Consider the following 17,547-nt stretch of genomic DNA (forward strand, 5'->3'; position numbering starts at 1 on the left):
AACATATTCTCATCATTTTACCTACTCATTTCATTTGGTCTAATTACCAAATTTTGATAATGCCCTTTTTGTGTAAGAGCTGTTTAAAAAAATATATAATAATAATGTTTTTAAATGCCTGGAATTTTAGCCTGTTCAGGTGGGAGTTTGTGACCCAGATCATGACATCACAAGCTGATCTTATTATTCTGACTAATAACCAGTCATCTTTTATTTGCATATGTATCCTCCAAATTTGAAGGGGGTAAGCAGGTTAGGCTCATAGAGATCCTATTACATTACTTATTCTATGGGAAGGCTTTAGAGCAGGGTTACTCAACTGTTACCCTATGAGGTCCATAGCCTGCTGGTTTTCTGTTCTAACTAATTCGTAATTGCACACACCTTGTGTCACAGGTCTAAAACGATCCCTGATTAGAGGGGAACCATAAAAAAAATGCAGTGAAACTGGCTTCGAGGTCCAGAATTGAGTTTGAGGTCTCTAGAATGTAGACTGTGTATATAAAAATGTATATCAACACAGCCACACAGTCAGACTGAGCCTTTCAATGGCAAAAGGAGGCTCAGGGAAATAAATGAGTAAACATACATTACATGACCAAAAGTATGTGGACACCTGCTACTCGAACATCTCATTCCAAAATCTTGGGCATTACAATGGAGTTGGCCCCCCTTGTTGCTATAACAGGAAGGCTTTCTTCTAGTTGTGGGAACATTGCTGCGGGGACTTGCTTTCATTCAGCCACAAGACCATTAGTGAGGTCGGGCACTGATGATGGGCCATTAGGCCTGGCAGTCGGCATTCCAATTCATCACAAAGGTGTTTGATGGGGTTGAGTTCAGGGCTCTGTGCAGGCCAGTCAAGTTCTTCCACACCGATCTCAACAAACCATTTCTGTATGGACTTCGCTTCATGCACAGGGGCATTGTCATGCTGAAACAGGAAAGGGCCTTCTCCAAACTGTCGCAACAAAGTTGGTAGCACAGAATCGTCTAGAATATCATTGTATGCTGTAGCGTTAATATTTCCCTTCACTAGAACTAAGGGGCCTAGCCCAAACCATGAAAAACAGCCCCAGACAATTTATTCCTCCTCCACCAAACTTTACAGTTGACACTATGCATTGGGGCAGGTAGCGTTCTCCTGGTATCTGCCAAACCCAGATTCGTCCGTCGGACTGCCAGATGGTGAAGCGTGATTCATCACTCCGGAGACCGTGTTTCCACTGATCCCAAGTCCAATGGCTGCATCTTTACACCACTCCAGCCAACGCTTGCATATGCGTATGGTGATCTTAGGCTTGTGTGCGGCTGCTCGGCCAATGAAACCCATTTCATGGAGCGCCCAATGAACAGTTATTGTGCTGATGATGCTTCCAGAGGCAGTTTGGAACTCGTTAGTGAGTGTTGCAATCGAGGAAATAAAATGTTTACACGTTACACACGTCAGTGACTCGATAACGTTGACATTTTCTGGGTGACGTCTGTGTACGTTTGATGTTGTCATTAATGAGCATGTTCCCTTGTAATTATTCCCCTCACGACTCGTGTTCAAGTGTTTGTTCACCAGAGGAAGAACAAATAACCGAATGAACACCTCCCACTAGCCCACTGTAGTAGGAGACTAAATTTAGCAGCATTGCCACGGCGACATCCGCTGCACTAGTTACCTTCCATGCTTAACCTTCTGCAGGATAACCTTTATCCTGAAGAAACAGTGTTAGGGAAGGATATTAGCATATCATATTACCCTAGCATGTTACCATAGCATATTAGCATATATCCAATAATGGCGTTCCTTATTGAAAAGTAGGCTGAATTCGCTTCTTACAAGTGGGGAGTGTGCCTTTTTCTGGCAAGGTTCATTTTCAGGGCTGTTTGGGGTGTTGTTTGACAGGCAGATTTAAATCCTGTTTGTCTATCCTGGCGATTGCTTTCTTCCCCTGACAACAAGACATGCAAATTAGCATTTGATGTGTTGCAGGTCCATTCAGGTTCCCCTTATTAGCTCCCAGGGGAGGGAACAATAAATATTGAATGTTTTTTTTATTTTTTTTTATTTTATATATTTGAGATACGCATCCAGGAGGCAAGAGATGAATCTTGGAGATGATGAAAATCAAAGACACTCTCTCTCGCTCTCTTGACTTTAATGAAGTAGCTCAAATCCATTTAAAGTGTGTACATGTGCGTGTTTTTGGTTTCGAAGTAGATTTACGGGGAGATTTTCAGGTGCATGTCCACGGTTGATTTATGAAGTCTTCTATTGGCTTGTGATACGGTCTGTGATCACACGCACGCACACACACACACACACACACACACACACACACACACACACACACACACACACACACACACACACACGAGGTCAGCCAACAGGAGCAACCTTTACCAGTTTGCTCATAAAACACATACACGAGGGAGTCCTGAAACTACCAAGTTTCAATACAGGAATAATTCATATTTATCCCCAGATATCCAGGAATACTGCAAAAATTGGAGGTGCCCATTTAAAACCAAGATATGGTCACTCAGGGTTCTCCCAAAATAAGATTGCCACTGCGCCACATTGCCATCTTGGCTGCACCGGTAGGTGAAGATTTCACAGCAAGTGAAGCTGATATTTAGTAGTGATAGCGTAACTTTCATCGCCAATTACATTGTTGTGAATTGTGAAACAGGCCGTTGATAAATTCAGAGCGTTATCATGTTCCTCAATTAATTGCAGTGCATTTCAGCAGTAGGCCATGTCAATACAGAGCGTGCTCAGGACGCACAGAGTGCAGGCCATAGCGTTGTCGAATCATAAACACTTTGTAACGGCAGTCAAACAAAAGTAAACCAAAGTTGCTAAGCTTGCTCGATAACTTCCAAATAACTTCCAACTTCCAATATCTCCTATTTGGCAAAATGTAGTTGATGATTATGCAGATAGCAGATCAGCTCATGAATAACGTCGATAAAGAGAGGAAATTGTTTAAATAGCAAGGTGTCTTAACAGGGACCAACTCTGTAAGAAAAATATATATAATTAAATCCATATCTACCCTCATACCGTTTGTTGATCACAAATTCAATACCGAAGCTCTCAATGGGCAGCAATATGAAACAATGCAGAAAAGCGTGGGAAATGTTATAGTGGTATTTTGACGTGCATACGGAGACGTGCTTTGATAATGCTACCTATGGATTACAGAATAAAATTAGGAATTTTCATGTGAGTCAGGATGTTGGGTTTCAGTGGGACTGATTTAAGGCTGCTATGTGAGTCAATAGATCAATAATGCAAAATTGTAGCCTAAATCCAGTGTATGCTAAATGTTTCTGATCAGAAGAAAATTGATCAGTTAACAGTGCCCTAGGGAAAGTATTCAGACCCCTTGACTTTTTCCACATTTTGTTATGTTACAGCCTTATTCTGAAATGTATTAAATTGTTTTTTTCCTCATTAATCTACGCACAATACCCCATAATGACAAAGCAAAAACAGGATTTTGGAAATTATTGCTAATTTATTCAAAACAAAAAACTGAAATATCACATTTACTTAACTATTCAGACCCTTTACTCAGTACTTTGTTAAAGCACCTTTGGCAGCAATTACAGCCTCAAGTCTTCTTGAGTATGACGCTACAGGCTTGGCACACCTGTATTTGGGGAGTTTCTCCCATTGTTCTCTGCGGATCCTCTCAAGCTCTGTCAGGTTGGATGGGGAGAGTTGCTGCACTGCTATTTTCAGGTCTCTCCAGAGATGTTCGATCGGGTTCACGTCCGGGCTCTGGCTGGGCCACTCAAGGACATTCAGAGACTTGTCCCAAAGCCACACCTTCATTGTCTTGGCTGTGTGCTTCGGGTGGTTGTCCTGTTGGAAGGTGAACCATCAAGGATGTCTGTACTTTGCTCCGTTCATCTTTCCCTCAATCCTGACTAGTCTCCAAGACCCTGCCACTGAAAAACATCCCCTCAGCATGATACTGCCACCACCATGCTTCACCATAGGGATGGTGCCAGGTTTCCTCTAGAAGTGACACTTGGCATTCAGGCCAAAGAGTACAATCTTGGTTTCATCAGACCAGAGAATCTCTTTTCTGAAAGTCTTTTGGTGCAGTTTGGCAAATTCCAAGCAGGCTGTGATGTGCTTTTTACTGATGAGAGGCCACTCTACCATAAAGGCCTGATTGGTGGGGTGCTGTAGAGATGGTTGTCCTTCTAGAAGGTTCTCCCATCTCCAAAGAGGAACTCTAGAGCTCTGTCAGACTGCCCATCGGGTTCTTGTTCACCTCCCTGACCAATGCACTTCTCCCCCGATTGCACACCAGCATTAGGAAGAGTCTTGATTGTTCCAAACTTCTTCCATTTATGAAAGCTGGAAGCCACAGTGTTCTTGGGGACCTTCAATGCTGCAGACATGTGTTTGGGACTTTCAATGCTGCAGACATTTGGTGGTGCCCTTCCACAGATCTGTAACTCAACACAATCCTGTCTCGGCGCTCTGCGGACAATTTGGTTCGACCTCACGATTTTGTTTATGCTCTGACATGCACTGTCAACTGTGGAACTTTATATAGACAGGTGTGTGCCTTTCCAAATAATTTCCAATCAATTGAATTTACCACAGGTGGACTCCAAGTTGTAGAAACATCTCAAGGAGCATCAATTGAAACAGCATGCACCTGAGCTCAATTTCGAGTCTCATAGCAAAGGGTTTGAATATGATATTTTTACAAAAACGTGTTTTCGCTTCGTCATTATGGGGTATTTGTGTGTAGATTGATGAGCTTCTTTAAAAAAAAATGTAATCCATTTTAGAATGGAGGCTGTAACGTAACAAAATGTTGAAAAAGTGAAATGGTCTGAATCCTTTCGAAGGCACTGTACATGAGCAAATTAGAATAAAGATGATCATTAGCACTCACCTCAACGTATCTAACATTTCCCCAGCCAAATTGTTAGCAAATATTCAAATGGAGATTCCCCACGCTTGTCTCAAAGCATCGTGATGATGCTGTCCAAATCAAAATGGTACCTGAAATGATCATATAGTTCAAACTCGGGCCTGTCCTGCCACCCCCACCCCCCACACACACACACACACACACACACACGGTCGCGGCCAGCTGTGCCAAACCTGCGTCTGTAGTGACGCTTCCAGTGCCTTAGACTGTTGCGCCACTTGGGAGATGATGAGAACTCTAAACTGTATTCGGGTCTTATCTGCAGTCCGTCAGTGTCAATTATGCGTGTTCTTTGAATTTATGGCAAATTTGTGTGAAGTAAATACGCAAAGCTCAACCTGTTTGAATAATGTGCTGCACATGTTGTGGAATTGCATTCGTGCGACCTTGGTGTAAAATGTTGTAATTTCCCAGGTCTTGTCATTTTATTTTTTGGGGAAATGTGAAGAGTGGTCCCTGGACAGTCCCGGAATACTGGTTACCCGTGTTAATCCCTAATACACGCTGACTTGAAGAAGCAAGTACATCATTTGTCACCTAACTCTGCTGCCGTTTCTCCCCACTCTTATTTGCGGTTGCTTTGGCATTTTAGAGAGCACTTCAGGGCTTATTATGATTTAAGTGGGTATACATAACATGTTGGTGATGATCTCCAACACGTAGGGGAATCATATCAAAAGGTAGTAATACTTGAATTCATTCCATACAAACCAAATTGTGCTCACTCAGATATTATATTTTCACACCTTTTTAGCACAGTTCCAGCAATGGTGGATGTCTAACCAGGTTAAGTACAGCTTGGTTTGGCTTGGCTTGGCTCGTTGGTTTGAAAAACTAGACTGCACACAGCCTGCCAGTTGTAATGATGAGTGTTTGTCTCTGTCTGTGCCCTGCAGTCCAGAGTCAGAACCTGGTGACGGACAATGTGGCGGTGGTGGAGGGAGAGGTGGCCGTCATCAGCTGCCGGGTGAAGAACAACGACGACTCGGTCATCCAGCTCCTCAACCCCAACAGACAGACAATCTATTTCAGAGACGTCCGACGTGAGTACCACACATACACACAGACAGGCATACATTCACTCACACACACAGAGAGTCAAGCATACACACACACACACACACCTTGGAAATAGATAGGCCTGTTACACTGAGTGTACAAAACATTAAGAACACCTGCTCTTTCCATGGCATAGACTGACCAGGTGAAAGCTATGATCCCTTGTTGATGTCCCTTGTTAAATACACTTAAATACACTCCTGTGTGTATCAAGAATGGTCCACACAAAGGACATCCATCCAACTTAACACAACTGTGGGAAGCATTGGAGTCAACATGGGCCAGCATCTCTCTGTGGAATGCTGGCCCGTCTGGGCATGGACACCTTGTAGAGTCCATGCTCAGACGAATTGAGACTGTTCTGATGGCAAAAGCGTGCAGTGCAAATCAAAATTAGGAAGGTGTTCCTAATGTTTGGTATACTCAAGTGTAGTTCTACATTGACACACATACACATACTGTCATCAAGTCTACAATAATCTTTCGGTCCACTTCAAAATCAAATCAGATCAAATTTTTATTTGTCACATATTTAGCAGATGTTAATGCGAGTGGAGCAAAATGCTTGTGTTCCTAGCTCCAACAGTGCAGTAGCATCTAGCAATTCACAACAATACACACAGATCTCTAAGTAAAAGAATGGAATTAAGAAATATAAATATTAAGACGAGCATTGTCGGTGTGACATTGACTAGAATACAGTAGAATACAGTGTATACATATGAAATGAGAAAAAAAACAGTATGTGAACATTATTAAGGTGACCAGTGTTCCATTATTAAAGTGACTGGTGATTCCATGTCTATGTACAGCACATAGGGCAGCAGCCTCTAAGTTGAACGGTTGAGTAACCGTGTGGTAGCCAGCTAGTGATGGCAGTCTGATGGCCTTGAGATAGAAGCTGTTTTTCAGTCTCTCGGTCCAAGCTTTGATGCACCTGTACTGACCTCACCTTCTGGATGATAGTGAACAGGCCGTGGCTTGGGTGGATATCCTTGATGATCTTTTTGGCCTTCCTGTGACATCGGGTGCTGTAGCTGTCCTGGAGGGCAGGCAGTGTGCCCGCCGGTGTTGCGTTGGGCAGACTGCACCACTCTCTAGAGAGCCATGCAGTTGCAGGCGGTGAAGTTTCTGTACCAGGCGGTGATACAGCCAGACAAGATGCTCTCAAATTTCTTCAGCCTCCTGAGGTTGAAAAGGTACTGTTGCATCTTCCCCACACTGTCTGTGTGGGTGGACAACTTCAGATTGTCAGTGATGTATACGCCAAGGAACTTGAGGCTTTTGACCTTCTCCACTGCGGCCCCATCGATGTGGATGGGGTTGTGCTCCATCTTCTGTCTCCTGAAGTCCACGATTAGGTCCTTTGTTTTGTTGACGTTGAGGGAGAGGTTATTTTCAGTCATGGGTGAACAGGAGGAGGATCAGTATAGTGGAGGTGTTGTTTCCTACCTTCACCACCTGGGGGCGGCCCGTCAGGAAGTCCAGGATCCAGTTGCACAGGGCGGGGTTCAGACCCAGGGCCCCAAACTTAATGAGCTTGGAGGGTACTATGGCGTTGAAGGCAGAGCTGTAGTCAATGAACAGCATTCTTACATAGGTATTCCTCTTGTCCAGATGGGATAGGGCAGTGTGCAGTACGATGGCGATTGTCTGTGGATATATTGGGGCGTTATGCACATTAGAGTTGGTCTAGGGTGTCAGGTGAAGTGCAGGTGATATGATCCTAAACCAGCCTCTCAAAGCACTTCATGATGACAGAAGTGAGTGCTACAGGGCGATAGTCATTTAGTTCAGCTGCCTTTGCTTGGGTAAAGGAACAATGGTGGACATCTTGAATCAAGTGGGGACAGCAGACTGGGATAGGGAGAGATTGAATATGTCCATAAACACTCCACCCAGCTGGTCTGCACATGCTCTGAGAACACGGCTAGGAATGCCTTCTGGGCCAGCAGCCTTGCGAGGGTTAACACGCTTGAATGTCTTACTCACGTCCGCCACGGAGAACAAGAGCTCACAGTCCTCGGGAGTAGGCCGGCGTCGATGGCACTGTGGTATCCTCAAAAGCAGGTGAAGAAGGTGTTTTGCTTGTCCGTGAGCAAGACGTCAGTGTCCGCGACGTGGCTGGTTTTCCCTTTGATTGTCTGGAGTCCCTGCCACATACAGTTGAAGTTTACATACACCTTATCCAAATACATTTAAACTCAGTTTTTCACCATTCCTGACATTTAATCCTAGTAAAAATTCCATGTCTTAGGTCAGTTAGTATCACCACTTTATTTTAAGAATGTGAAATGCCAGAATAATAGTAGAGATAATGATTTATTTCAGCTTTTATTTCTTTCATCACATTTCCAGTGCATCAGAAGTTTACATACACTCAATTAGTATTTAGTAGCACTTTAAATTGTTTAACTTGGGTCAAACGTTTCAGGTTGCCCACAATACATTGGGTGAATTTTGGCTCATTACTCCTGACAGAGCTGGTGTAACTGAGTCAGGCTTGTAGGCCTCCTTGCTCACACACGCTTTTTCAGTTCTGCCCACACATTTTCTATAGGATTGAGGTCAGGGCTTTGTGATGGCCACTCCAATACCTTGACTTTGTTGTCCTTAAGCCATTTTGCCACAACTTTGGAAGTATCCTTGGGGTCATTGTCCATTTGGAAGACCCATTTGCAACCAAGCTTTAACTTCCTGACTGATGTCTTGAGATGTTGCTTTAATATGTCCGCATAATTTTCCTCCGTCATGATGCCATCTATTTTGTGAAGTGCACCAGTCCCTCCTGCAGCAAAGCACCCCCACAACATGATGCTGTCACCCCCGTGCTTCACGGTTGGGATGGTATTCTTCGGCTTGCAAGCATCCAGCCTTTTTCCTCCAAACATAACGATGGTCATTATGGCCAAACAGTTCTCTTTTTGTTTCATCAGACCAGAGGAAATTTCTGATTTGATCTTTGTCCCCATGTGGAGTTGCAAACCATAGACTCTCTTTTTTATGGCGATTTTGGAGCAGTGGCCTCTTCCTTGCTGAGCGCCCTTTCAGGTTCTGTCAATATAGGAATTGTTTTACTGTGTATATAGATAATTTTGTACCTGTTTCCTCCAGCATCTTTACAAGGTCCTTTGCTGTTGTTCTGGGATTGATTTGCACTTTTCAGCACCAAAGTACGTTCATCTCTAGGAGACAGAACGCATCTCCTTCCTGAGCGGTATGACGTCTGCATGATCCCATGGTGTTTTTACTTGCATACGATTATTTGTACAGATGAACGTGGTACCTTCAGGCATTTGGAAATTGCTCCCAAGGATTAACCAGAGTTGTGGAGATCTACAATTTTTTTCTGAGGTCTTGGCTGATTTCTTTTGATTTCCCCATGATGTCATGCAAAGAGGCACTGAGTTTGAAGGTCGGCCTTGAGATACATCCACAGGTACACCTCCAATTGACTCAAATAGCCTATCAGAAGCCTCTAAAGCCATGACATACTTTTCTGGAATTTTCCAAGCTGTTTAAAGGCACAGTCAACTTAGTGTATGTACACTTCTGACCCACTGGAATTGTGATACAAACAAGTGAAATAATCTGTCTGTAAACAATTGTTGGAAAAATTACTTGTCATGCACAAAGTAGATGTCCTAACCAAAACTATAGTTTGTTAACAAGAAATGTGTGGAGTGGTTGAAAAACGAGTTTTAATGACTCCAACCTAAGTGTATGTAAATCTCCGATTTCAACTGTACGTGTCTGAGCCATTGAATTGCGACTCCGCTTTGTCTCTTTACTAATGTTTTGCTGTTTGATTGCCTTACGGACGGCATAACTGCACCATTTGTATTCGACCATATTCCCAGTCACCTTGTCATGGTTAAATGCTGTGGTTTCGGAATTTCAGTTTTGCGCGAATGCTGCGATCTAGCCACGTCTTTTTTTGGGGTAGATATTAATTGTCAGTGGGAACACCATCCCCTATACACTTCCTGATGAACTCAGTCACCTTGTCAGTGTATACGTCAATGTTAATCTCAGAGGCAACCGGGAACATATCTCGGTCCGGGTGGGTCCGGGTGATCAAAACAATCTTGAAGCATGGATTCCGATTGGTCAGACCCGTGTTGAATTGACCTTAGCACGGGTACTTCCTGTTTGAGTTTCTGCCTGTAGGAAAGGAGGAGCAGATTAGAGTTGTGATCAGATTTGACGAACGGAGGGCGGGGAAAAGACCTTGTAGCCAACCCAGAATGGAGTGTACCAGTGGTCGAGAGTTTTTGAAGCGCGTGTACTAGAACATCAGTAGCGTTTTCCTCAAATTTGCTACAGATGTTATTATACTGAACCAAAATATATACAGAACATGTAAAGTGTTGGTCCCATGTTTCATGACCTGAAATAAAAGATCCCAGAAATGTTCTATATGTTCTATATGCAATCTAATATTGTGCATATTATCTGGCAACAGCACCACCAGAGCTGTTGCCACATAATTGAGTGTTTCTCTACCATAAGCCGCCTCCAACGTTGTTTTAGAGAATTTGTCAGTACGTCCATCCAGCCTCACAACCGCAGACCATGTGAACCACACCAGAACAGGATCTCCACATCTGGCTTGTTCACATGTGAGACCTTTTTTTTTAGTGGTCTGTGACCAACAGATGCATATCTGTTTCCCCAGTCATTTGAAATCCGTAGATAAGGGCCTCATGAATTGATTTCAATTGACTGATTTCCTTATATTAACTGTAAATCAGTCAAATATTTGAAATGTTTGCTTGTTGCGTTTTATTTTTTTGTTCAGTGTGGTACTCTCCACTCGCACACACATTCATCTGAAGAGGTTGGATATACACCCACACACACAAACATACACACAAACATACAGTATAGTTATACATACAGTATAACACTTTTGCAACAAGTTCCCAAGTCCTGTCTACTAGTCTTCAGGCATGAGTGTACACACACTCACACACACACACACACACACACACACACACACACACACACACACACACACACACACACACACAAAACACAAACACACACACACAGAGAAGCAGCCACGTCCTCGGAAGGTCTCCCATCTATCTCTGACGCATCCAACGTTGTGTCCCTCCCTCCCTTTGCACCAACACAAACTTCTTCCTCACACAACTACACAGCCACTCAGCCATGTCCTCAAGATCCCCATCGCATGCATAAATCGCGCCTCGTGTTTTTCTGTTACGCTGGGGCACCAAATACCAAGCCCACAGCTGGCTGTCAAGGGCATCTCATCTTTTGACGGAGCGCCTTGATCTCTTGTGATCTTTTCCCAAGAACACTCTGGCATTTCACTGCAGCTGCACTGTTTAATTATAGCTTGGCTCTGCTACCAGCCTCCCCTGGAATATCATATTGGGCCCCTCTAACTAAAATCCATATTGGGGGGGAAAGGAGAGAGAGAAAGAGAGGAGAGAGCTTTGACATTGACATCCTGTGACCCCACTTCAAGGGAGCGGTCATAGCCCTGTGTGGTGAGGGGGCCTCACCTCCTCCCAGGCTTAGCCCTCTGCACACAAAGTGAGCACACACAAACACACACTCACACACATACACACAATGATATACTGTAGGCACACTTAACGAGTTAAGAGACACACACACGCTTTTGGACTGGCATTCACAGTGAAGAGACACTTGATACCTGTACAGTGGATGGACAGCCATACTTTTGAAGGCCAGGGTGTGTGCGGGGTCCCCTGGGCCCCGGATGGTACCTGTCTGAAAGCAGCCTCTGCATTACCAAAGGACACCTTTTACCTTACCTTGACCACTACAGCTCCCAATCTCTTAAAGAAGACCTCACCTCCACCTCCTCTGGTTTTTCAAGGCACTGACCCGGCCATTAAGGGGACGGCAGCAGCCAAGCCAAAAGTTCACCCTCTCTGATCTTTCCACCCCTCGCTTTATCATTTAAAGGTGTCTCTCTCCGGCGCCGTTCAAAGGTGAGAAAACCGCATGGAATCAGCTAAAAGGCCATGGGAGAAGAGGAGGGTTGTGCGCCACGATTCCCTTTTCTACAACACTTGAAGTGTGTGTGTGCGAGTGTATCGTGTCTGCATATGTGCGTGCATGTGTGTGGTGGGGGTCTGTCAGAGGAGCCAAATTACCCTCCCCCACCTACCTTCGCCCTCTCTCGCTCCTTAATAAAACTTTAATGGGCTCCTCTCAAAAAGTAGCCGGGTCCACTAATCAGAATTGATTGCCGCCACTTAGAAAGAACCCAGAAGCTTGTCTCCAAGAAGCTGGAGCCAGCCCTCCTCGATGAAACCAGGGAGAAACGATGCAAATGATATACAATGAGAGAGAGAGGGAGAAAAGAGAGAAAGAAAGAAGAAGGGAATAACCCATTGCAGCCATCAAAGTTGAGTTTATCTCATCTTTATATTTTTTTTTTGCTCTGCTATGAATTGGAGTTTATTTTCCCCCTTTTGTGTTTACAGTCAGCTTCATTTCAATGCAGAGATTGCCAGGACTCAATGGATTTGGCTGGGTGTGTTTGTGCAGCCTTTTGAGCCCCATCATCCGTTTCCTCGACGGTGCCGAACGGACCTTTGGCTATTTGTGATAACACGAAAATAAGCAATGTATATTCAACACCACTTTAGGCGACTGTCCACCCCTCGCGAATGGAAATGAGTGGCATTTAAAATAAAAAAATGGCATTGTCCGCGTTGATCTGACCCAGGCAAATGAATTTGAAATCTTGGACAGAAAGTCCTCTGTTTTATTATTTCATACTATTTCATACCTAAGTAGGATCACTTTATTCATGAGATGGCTTGGGGTCTTCTGATACGAGGTAAATAACAAAAGAGACGAATTGAGTGATGCAATACCCTCCAAAACCAATTATGTTTTTTGAATACTCTTGCAATGTGAACAGTGAATCAGTTTTATTTTGAAGAAAGCTGTTTATTCATTTTCATAGAGAGGCTGTTTGTTTGGTTGTAGTGAGGCTGCATGAAGAACATTGACTTTGGTTTTCACAATCTAATTCAAGACCACCACAGAAATTAAACATATACATTCCCTAAAATAAAAATGTATACTGTACAAACGTTCCTCCAAGTCTCTGCCTTGTGTGGGTGGGTGTTACATAAAATAAATGTGCTAGTTTTGAAACTCCTATAGCTGCTGTATTCAAGTTTGAATCAGCAGGAATAGTCTACTGCTGTGTTTTGAGACTTCCACAGCGACAACCCCCCACACACTTAATCCAAAGACTTTGTTTTCATTATTGTTACCAAAATCCTCCCGGCAAGCATGCTTCAAATCTAATTAGGATTGTCAGAATTGCTCCGTCTCTCCTCAGCCCGAGCTCATGATGAGGGAGAAAGGGGTGGAAAAAGAGAAGAAAGGGAGAGGGGTCATCCTCCATGTTGTAGCACCTCTGAACCCAAAGAAGTTGGGGATCGGGAGAAATACCTCAGAAATTCCTCGCCAGGCATGCTTTGACATTCCTGGAATTCATTTGTTTGCGAAGCCTTTTCTTTACCGCCCACATCTATTATTCCGTCTGAAATGTACTGCAGTTTCCAACCCTGCTGTGTGACTGGGCTATTTCCCATTGTTTCCTTGTCCTTGTTCTTCTTTGTGTCTGTTTTCTCCCTGTTCCTTACCACTATGAATCATATTCCCACATATTGTTTTGATCAAGTGTTTGTTGCCTCACCAGTGTCTCTCCACACTTGTTTCTACTGTGTTGTCATTGCCTTTTTTTGCCCACTTCTGTCTGCCCCTGTGTTTGTACCTTCCAAGAAGTACATTATCTGAGAAACACTCTGCCAAACTAAAGGGAATGAAAGAACGAATCAACATCGAAATACTTTCTTTTTCAGTTAGTTTTCTTTAGTGGAATTGCTTTCCACTTCTAGTGCCTTTGTTTTCCTTGAACTCACCCCATTGGACAGCACTGCTGCGGCAGGAGCTAGTGGGGACAAGCTGCGTGTCCATTCCCGGGCTCCCCCGTGGTGAGCTGGATGTCGCGGGCGGGCGCCGTTGTTGTGCCGTAATGGGGACATGGCGGGCCACTGAACCCTCACAACATGGTGACGCTTGTGTCCAGGAACAACATTACTGCACTAGTGAAAGGCTATGTTCCCTGTTGAACACAGAGCTTTTGTGTTGTCAAGCCCTAACACTGTTGTACCATCCAAAAATGTATCCGTGTTCAGTTTCTCACCACCTCCAATTCTCTCCGTTTTTTTGGCCAAAGCCACATCTGTGTTGTTGATATACACTACCTTTGAAAGGTTTGGGGTCACTCAGAAGTGTTCTTGTTTTTGAAAGAAAAGCACATTTGTTGTCCATTAAAATAACATCAAATTGATCAGAAATACAGTGTAGACATTGTTAATGTTGTAAATGACTATTGTAGCTGGAAATGGAAAATCTACATAGGTGTACAGAGGCCCATTATCAGCAACCATCACTCATGTGTTCCAGTGGCATGTTGTTTTAGCTAATCCAAGTTTATCATTTTAAAAGGCTAATTGATAATTAGAAAACGCTTTTGCAATTATGTTAGCACAGCTGAAAACTGTTGTGCTGATGAAAGAAGCAATAAAACTGGCCTCTAGACTAGTTGAGTCTCTGGAGCATCAGCATATGTGGGTTCGATTACAGGCTCAAAATATCCAGAAATAAATAACTTTCTTCTGAAACTCTTCAGTATTCCTTTTCTGAGAAATGATGGCTAGAAATTGCCAAGAAACTGAAGATCTCGTACAACGCTGTGTACTACTCCCTTCACAGAAGAGCGCAAACTGTCTCTGACCAGAAAAGAAAGAGGAGTGGGAGGCCCCGGTGCACAATTGAGTGTCTAGTTTGAGAAACAGACGCCTCACAGGTTCTCAACTGGCAGCTTCATTAAATAGTACCCTCAAAACACCAGTCTCAACATCAACAGTGAAGAGGCGACTCCGGGATGCTGCCCTTCTTGGCAGAGTTCCTCTGTCCAGTGTCTGTGTTCTTTTGCCTATCTTAATCTTTTCTTTTTATTGGCCAGTCTGAGAGATGGCTTTTTCTTTGCAACTCTGCCTAGAAGGCCAGCATCCTGGAGTCGCCTCTTCACCGTTGATGTTGAGACTACAATTTAGCATGCAATGGGCATGCTTGCTGTCCACCACAGCTGTTGCCAGAGAGCTTAATGTTCTCTACCATAAGCCTCCTCCAAAGTCGTTGTAGATAATTTGGCAGTACATCCAACCATACACAACTGCAGACCACGTGTAACCACTCCAGCCCAGGACCTCCACATCCGGATTTTTCACCTACAGGATCCTCTGAGACCAGCCACCCAGACAGCTGATAAAACTGTGGGTTTGCACAACCAAAGAATTTCTGCACAAACTGTCAGAAACCTTCTCAGGGAAGCTCATATGTGTGCTCGTCGTCCTCACCAGGGTCTTAACCTGACTGCAGTTAGGTGTCATAACTGACTTCAGTGGGCAAATGCTCACCTTCGATGGCCTCTTGCTTGCTGGAGAAGTGTGCTCTTCACAGATGAATCCCGGTTTATCTATACCGGGCAGATGGCAGACAGCGTGTATGGCGTCGTGTGGGCTAGCGGTTTGCTGATGTCGACATTGTGAACAGAGTGCCCTTTTTTAAAGGTATCTGTGACCAACAGATGCATATCTGTATCCCCAGTCATGTGAAAGCCATCAATTATGAATTAATGAATGTATTTAATTTGACTGATGTCCTTGTAAGAGCTGTAACTCAGTAAAATCTTTGAAATTCTTGCATGTTGCGTTTGTTCAGTATAAGTCCTCACGTTGGGCTGACAGCCTCTCTTGCTCTCCTCCTCCTCTTTTCCTCTTTTTCCCATGCTTTTGGAATACAAGCAAAAGAGCACGGCTAACCAGCTGGAACCAAGAACAATCAGCTTCACCCCATCCCCCATCGCCATCACAACCCTGGCTTTCATGTGCCCGCCGCTGCAAACTGTAATGATGCCAGATCATTTTGCTATTTGTTTCCATTTATTTATGTATTTATTCACGCTACCTCTTTTTATGTTGTTGGTTTCGCTCTTTTGAACTGGTCTGCTGTGGGTGAGAAGAAACGTGGCTTGGGGAGGGGAAGAAGACACAGAGAGCAATAAATGGCCGCTGTCAATCTGTTGGGGTTGGTGGGGGGAAGGTTTCATCTTAACCAGACGTTGGCATTCTCCGTTGGCATTCTCCATCGCGTGATCCAAGGCAAAACAAACCACTAATGGACTGCTCATTAGTCTGCGAGCTTGTGTGTGTGTGTGTGTGTGTGTGTGTGTGTGTGTGTGTGTGTGTGTGTGTGTCATTCAGCACACACTGCTGTTCTAATTAGGTGAGGGACCCTGAGCTGGATACGAAGACCTCAAAGTTAAGACTGGCGTTTGTTGTTTGGTTTGGTTAGCATCCCTCTATGTGAGCTCTCTCCATAGGGGGCAAGCAAGGTTTGCTGGATGTGATGGACTAGAGTCGGAAGTGTGGGAGTGAGCATATGACGACCATGTGCCTGTAGACTTTACCTCATACTTTAACTCTTGAAACTCCACCTGGAACTTCACTCAAAGATACTCTCACCTAGTAGGTCGACAGTCATTTTCATAGTCAGTGCATAACAATGACACTCTTTTGACCTACCCCCCCCCCTTCTATCGCTCCTTTTCTCTCTCTCCCTCTTTCTCTCCCTATCTCTCTTTCTTTGACCGTTCAGCCCTGAAAGATGCCCGCTTCCAGCTGGTGAACTTCTCGGACAATGAGCTGCGGGTGTCTCTGTCCAACGTGACCCTGTCTGACGAGGGGAGATACGTGTGCCAGTTGTACACAGACCCTCCACAGGAGGCCTACGCTGACATCACTGTGCTGAGTATGACTACACACACTTTTATTTGTATTTATTTTTATATGTCACTTTTATTTAACCAGGTAGGCCAGTTGAGAACAAGTTCTCATTTACAACTGCGATCTGGCCAAGATAAAGCAAAGTAGTGCGACAAAAACAACAACACAGAGTTACACATGGGATAAACAAACGTACAGTCAATAACACAATGGAAAAATATATGTACAGTGTGTGCAAATGTAGTAAGATTAGGGAGGTAAGGCAATAAATAGGCCATAGAGGCAAAATATTTACAATTAACATTTAACACTGGAGTGATAGATGTGCAGATGATGATGTGCAAGTAGAGATACTGGGGTGCAAAAGAGCAACGACAACAACAACAAAAACATTATGGGGATGAGGTAGTTGGATGTGCTATTGACAGATGGGCTGTGTACAGGTACAGTGATCGGTAAGTTGCTCTGACAGTTGATGCTTAAAGTTAGAGAGGGATATATAAGTCTCCAGCTTCAGTGATTTTTGCAATTTGTTCCAGTCATTGGCAGCAGAGAACTGGAAGGAAAGGCGGCCAAAGGGGGTGTTGGCTTTGGGGATGACCAAAGCCAACACACAATGTTTATAGAAGGGAAATATGTCTCAGACCATCTAC

The 17,547-nt window shown here is 44.0% G+C and overlaps 1 protein-coding gene across 4 annotated transcripts in view; it reads left to right on the forward strand.

Annotated features, from left to right (window-relative positions):
* Positions 1 to 17,547, forward strand: part of cadm1a (cell adhesion molecule 1a) — a 416,441-nt gene that overhangs the window by 324,983 nt on the left and 73,911 nt on the right. For all 4 annotated transcript variants that reach the window (XM_024431991.2, XM_024431990.2, XM_024431992.2 and 1 more), the window contains 2 exons: positions 5,855 to 6,001; positions 16,767 to 16,919. In XM_024431991.2, the coding sequence (XP_024287759.1) occupies positions 5,855 to 6,001; positions 16,767 to 16,919 (300 nt within the window). The remainder of the gene's footprint in view (positions 1 to 5,854; positions 6,002 to 16,766; positions 16,920 to 17,547) is intronic.

This window comes from Oncorhynchus tshawytscha, linkage group LG09 (assembly GCF_018296145.1).
Source record: "Oncorhynchus tshawytscha isolate Ot180627B linkage group LG09, Otsh_v2.0, whole genome shotgun sequence".
In the NCBI taxonomy this organism is placed as follows: Eukaryota; Metazoa; Chordata; class Actinopteri; order Salmoniformes; family Salmonidae; genus Oncorhynchus; species Oncorhynchus tshawytscha.